Here is a 5522-nt window from a genome sequence, read left to right on the forward strand (position 1 = left end):
CCACACTGACTGGACAAGGTCCCCTGGATCTGACCCTCTCTAGGGAAAGCCAGGACCCTTCTCACCACAGACTCTGCAGGTCCCAGGTGCAGGGGGAACAAGAAGTCACAAGGGTAGGCAATCTCAAGTCTTCACATCAAATGTGTTTTCTTTTGGTCTGTTGTCAAAGCAAGTCACTCACAAGTTTCAGCTCAGGGTGGGGTCATGTGCATGTGCCAGGAAGTGTGGAGAAGGGAAACCTGAGGTTTAGTACCATGAACATTATCAGTGTGTGTGTGTGTGTGTGTGTGTGTGTGTGTGTGTGTGTGTTATTGAGCAGGAGATGGGCAGTGTGGTTAGGGCCACCTGCTGGGATTCTCATATGGGACCTGCAAAGACAGGAACCTGAGGACATCACAGACCCCAAGTCCCAGTGATGTTCAGGGCTCCGGGGAGTTGGCTGAGTCAGGGCATCATGTAGCTCCAAGGAGGAAGCTCCCTGGTGGCTTCAAAGAGCCCTTGCTATGAGTTTCCCTGCAGAGTCACTGGGGCTTAGTACAGACAGTTCAGTGGCCAGAGATGTCAAAGCACATTGTGTCCCTGAGGGAGAAGCCTAAAGTCAGATCCACCCTTTAGTTCTGGACTAGAGATGGTCAGAATCTCGTGTCCTGTGAGCCCAGACAGGACCTTCCCTTTGAGAGTGCAGTCTGGGCAGCAAGGGGCAGAGGAGACTCACGAGCTCAGGGCTGCTGTCCAGGAGCAGGTGCAGAGAGAGCTGGGGCAAGACTTCCAGTGAGGGTCTGGGTCTTCCTCTTTTCAGTAAATAATCCAAAATATTTCACACGTGAGGTGACTATTTTTTTTTTATTTCAATCATTGTTCAAGTACAGTTTTCTCCCCCCTACTCCCATTCCAGCCCATCCACCCAACCCTCCCCCCTTCCCCCCATTACCCCCCACCCCTAGTTTTTGTCCATGTGCCCTCCAAATTTGTTCCTGTAATCCCTACCCATTCCCCCCTGAAATTCCCTCTTCTCTCCCCTCTGGCCACTGTGAGACTATCCCCTATTTCAGTGTCTTTGGTTATATTTTGCTAGTTTTTTGTTTTGTTTTGTTTTGTTGTTTAGATTCCTGTTAAAGGTGATATCATGTGGTATTTGTCTTTCACTGCCTGGCTTGTTTCACTTAGCATAATGCTTTCCAGTGAGGTGACTATTAACATCCAATTCCACCAGAGAATTTACGCAACCAAATAAAGCATGAAGACCACACTCAATAGAGGTATTTCTATAGTTTCCTTATATCTGAATTGGAAGGAGCGGAGGAGGGGGTGGTTTCATTCACTCACTGGGCATAGCATTTGGGAGACATACTGTTCAAGGAAGGACATCCAGGCATTGAGTCCAGAACTGGTCCAGGTGGTCTCTGTGTCACTCAAAGGTGGGTTCTTAATGAGGGTCATGTGCTGCGGGGGATTGCTCCTCTGTGGGAGAAGTGATGATTCCCCAGAGATTAGTGACCTGACAGGGGACACGTATTTTACAACAGTGACTGGGACTTGGACCCCAAGTCTTCCACTGAGTGTGGACCCTGTGTCCTCTAGTTCTCTCAGGTGGGGTGAAGTCTTCAGCTATGAAACACTGTGACTCATGAATATGCAAATGAGAAGAGGTAGACTAGGTTAAATGTGGGTCTGTCTGTGTCCTGAGAGCATCACCCACACCCACACTCTCCCCTTAAGAATTCCTGACTGCACAGCCCCTCACCATGGACTGGAGCTGGAGAGCCCTCTTTCTGGTGGCCTTGGCTACAGGTAAGTGGCTCTTTTGCCGCTGGGTTGAGGAGGGGACCAAGGACAATCAAGGGGCATTTTCAAGCCTTCCTGCCTCCTCTCCACAGGTGTCCACTCCCAGGTGCAGCTGGTGCAGTCTGGGGCTGAGGTGAGGAAGCCTGGGACCTCAGTGAAGATCTCCTGCAAGGCTTCTGGGTACACCTTCACCAGCTACTATATGAACTGGGTGCGGCAGGCCCCAGGTCAAGGCCTTGAGTGGATGGGGTATGTTTACCCTAACTATGGTAGCACACACTACGCACAGAAGTTCCAGGGAAGACTCACCATAACTGCAGACAAGTCCACAAGCACAGCCTACATGGAGCTGAGCAGCCTGAGAGCCGAGGACACGGCCGTGTATTACTGTGCGAGAGACACAGTGAGGGGAAGTCAGCATGAGCCCAGACACAAACCTCCTTAGGGGAACCAGGAGGGCTGGGCTGCAGGGGGCACTCAGATCATACCAACCACAGAGAACAAATGCAGGGGCAGCTGTGGGTCTGGGCAGGAAGGAAGGGGCTTTCTCTTGGGAGCAGGGTTTTCCTCTCCAAACTTTCAGCTGCATCCAGGGACACTTCTTCCTTCTGTGTGGCTCTCATTCCCACACTCTCACTGCAGACAGCAAAGGAAGATGTGATGCTGTCTGTTTGCAGATGAGACTTCAGCTGTACCTGGGACACGCTCCTGGCTCCTGTCTGTCCTTTATCATCCTTGACAGTGAACCACCCTGAGTGCTCTCGTCTTACCCGAGGTTGGACCCATTTCCCACAGAGTGGAGTCCAGCCCTGTCCAGGCCCCTGTGTGCTGAGCTCAGGCTCTCGGTTCCCCGGCATGCACACAATGTCCTCACACATCCCCTTCCTTCTGGCTGGCACCCCTCATCCTTCAGGTGTCCTGACCTTCCCCCAGCACCTCCACCCCTCAGGTCCCTGTCCTCCCTGCCACCTGTTACCCTCTTGCCCCTCATTTACTGGGTGGATGTGAAAATGCACCCCGACTCTGTTTCAACAATCACAGTATTGTTACTCTGATGTTCTTTGGTTTCCTTTTGAAAAGGTCACATGATTCCATTCATGTCCCAACTGGAGAATTTATGATAATCACCAGGTCAACACCTCTAACTCAGCCATCCCTAACTTAGTCATTCTGCAGAATCCTGTCATACAAGGGAACACTCACCAGTCCCAGCAGCCGGAATCTGGATGTTTTCTAGGGTCCAGGTTCAGCCATCCTGGTTCCCTAAGGATCATGGTCTCCCCTGCACCTCAGGGACCTGGGGGCAGACATCCTTCCTGAGGTTCTTGAAGTTGTGTTGAAAACTGCGATTGTGTGCATGTGTGTACACACACATGTTAAAATGTTGATGTGTGTTTTTGTGACTGTGTGTGGTGTGTGTGTCCATGTGTGATATAACCTATGTTCTGAGTCTCCCACAGCTCACGGTCAAGGACCTTCCCACGTGTCAGTGAGAACCAGGCCCCAGGGAGAGCACAACCCACTAGAAAGATTGTGTTTCCCTTTCTGTCACCTGGGTATGAGAGCAAGGAAAGTAGTGTGCCATGGACACAACATGCTTACATATCTTCTCCTTCACAGGAACTGACTTTTGAGAGTTTAAGGTAATGTGTGTAAAAAGCCTGAAAGGTCAGGTGTCCCTTACTCAAGGTGTCCCTTTTTCCCAGGTGTCCTGTCAGGAGTCAGCTGCACAAGTCAGCACCAGGACTGGTGAAGTCCAGAGCAGAGCTGCCAGAATGGGGTGCATGGGACCAGGGGTAGTGCACACCCCAACTTTCCCTACAGAGCAGAATCTTGACCCAGGGGCATGTCCTGGATCCAGGTCTCCCTGAAGCTGATCTCCAAGATCACCAAGGACATGGTCGTAAGTTAGTGTACCATGCACATGGAGTGAGGCAGTGACAGCCCAGGCACCACAGTCTTTCTTTAGGGGCAGGGGTGGGTTTGGGTCCCAGGGGTTGCTCAGGACAGTGGGCGTCTGGGTACCATCTGGTGAGCAGGTGCAGAGAGGTGCTAGGAAAAGGATTCTTCAAGTAGCCTGCAATTCCTCTCCATGTTCAAAAACTGTCTTTGCATAGACCTTCCCTCTCATCCTATTTATGTGTGCCTCTGTTTCTAGGTGTGTGTGTGTGTGTTAGTTAACATGTGCATCTGTGTGTGGGTCAGGGTTACTGTTTGAATTACCTTCCAGTGCAATTTCATGTTCCCTTGAGTGTGTGTGGGGGGTACCTTCTTGTATGCATAGTTTTATGTGTGTTTCTAAGTGTTTTTATACTCTTAGTACTGGCATGGCTTTTATGGAAAAGTGAAGGCATAATGTTTCTTGATATAATTTCCTAATTTTCAACTACCTACTCAGCTGATGCAAAATATGTTTGATGACACATCTTAGTATACATGCTGTTCCTTTGTGTCTTTTTAAATGTTCATCCCTGAGTCTGAGCTCTGCAGGCATCCTGCTGGTGATTTGTCTGCGTGCAGCTCTGCACCCATCTGTCAGGTGGACATGGATGCACATGGTATCTGACTCCCCGTGTGACCCTCCCTGTCCTGGCTCCAGATCCCATGGACCCTCCATCTGCTAACAGGCCTCATCAGGCTCAGAAATGATAGGCCTGGCCCATCATCGTGGAATCCATATGGATTCCTGAAAGGGCTGCCAGCTCAGTGCTCCAAACACAGAGTTTCCCACATCCATCCTTAGGAGGGGCCCCTTTCCTGCAGGAAGCAGTGCTAACACCACAGTGGGGTGTGGGGCTCTGAGGCCTGGGATGTGCATCAAGATCCTTCAGGATTTACTCCTGGATGCAAGGGTTTCAACTTCACTGTGGGTGGTTTTTGCACTGGGATTGTGTTGGATCCTAAGAACAGTGCAGGGGACCTGACCTCCCTGGCCCTGATATTTCACAGGTCCCATCCATGATCACATTAGTCAGATAGGGCCCATGATTAATCAGAAGCCTTAATAGAAAAACAGATGACTTGGTTCCAACTGTAAATAAATTTCATACTGAACACTTCAGTATCAAACAAAACGTGCACAGAGTGAACATATCTGCTGGCAGAGTGACCAGCATCCTTCCTGTTCTCTTCCTACTTCACCTGTACACGCAGAGACACTCACTGCCACACACAGTGACACACACAATCACAACACAGTCAGTCACACAGTCACATAAAATAACACACAGTCATGCACTTGTTATTGAAAATGACATGCATTCACACACAAGCTGTGACACAAGCTGCTCATGTGTTTGCATATCCTTTCCTCTAAAATGTGTCAGGGTTTTTTTCCCACTCACTAATGCCCATTTCACATAATGCCTAGGGCTGAAAGTTCTCCTGCTACAATTGCTGCAATGTGAACTTAATAGATGACCTTAGATTTCATTTTATATTTACCTCCTATAGTAGCAATTAGTATAAATAAAATTAGGTGTTTGGAAGTGGTGTGGATCTGAAAATACAGAAGTAGATCTATAACTGAAAAGTATAATTATGAGCAACTCTGTACGTTTGTGCCAATGCTTTCAGGAACCAATTCAGAAAGGTTATCCCAACTCACCTTTAATCTCAGGAAACAGCACAGCAAACACACCTCAGACTCCCATGTCACTATACAAAAGTATAGCTTCTTTGTTTCCATAACCACAATTCAGCATGGTGAACTTGCATTTTCACTTATTTATAAAGTT

General features: G+C 48.9%; 1 gene segment (V, D, J or C); it reads left to right on the forward strand.

Moving 5' to 3' along the window:
• The first annotated feature begins 1714 nt into the window (after nt 1–1714).
• LOC114489657 lies at nt 1715–2245 on the forward strand. The segment is given in 2 exon segments: nt 1715–1791; nt 1878–2245. Coding segments are annotated over 2 exon segments (399 nt in total).
• Nucleotides 2246–5522: the final 3277 nt, after the last annotated feature.

Source organism: Phyllostomus discolor, chromosome 15 (assembly GCF_004126475.2).
Source record: "Phyllostomus discolor isolate MPI-MPIP mPhyDis1 chromosome 15, mPhyDis1.pri.v3, whole genome shotgun sequence".
NCBI lineage: Eukaryota > Metazoa > Chordata > Mammalia > Chiroptera > Phyllostomidae > Phyllostomus > Phyllostomus discolor.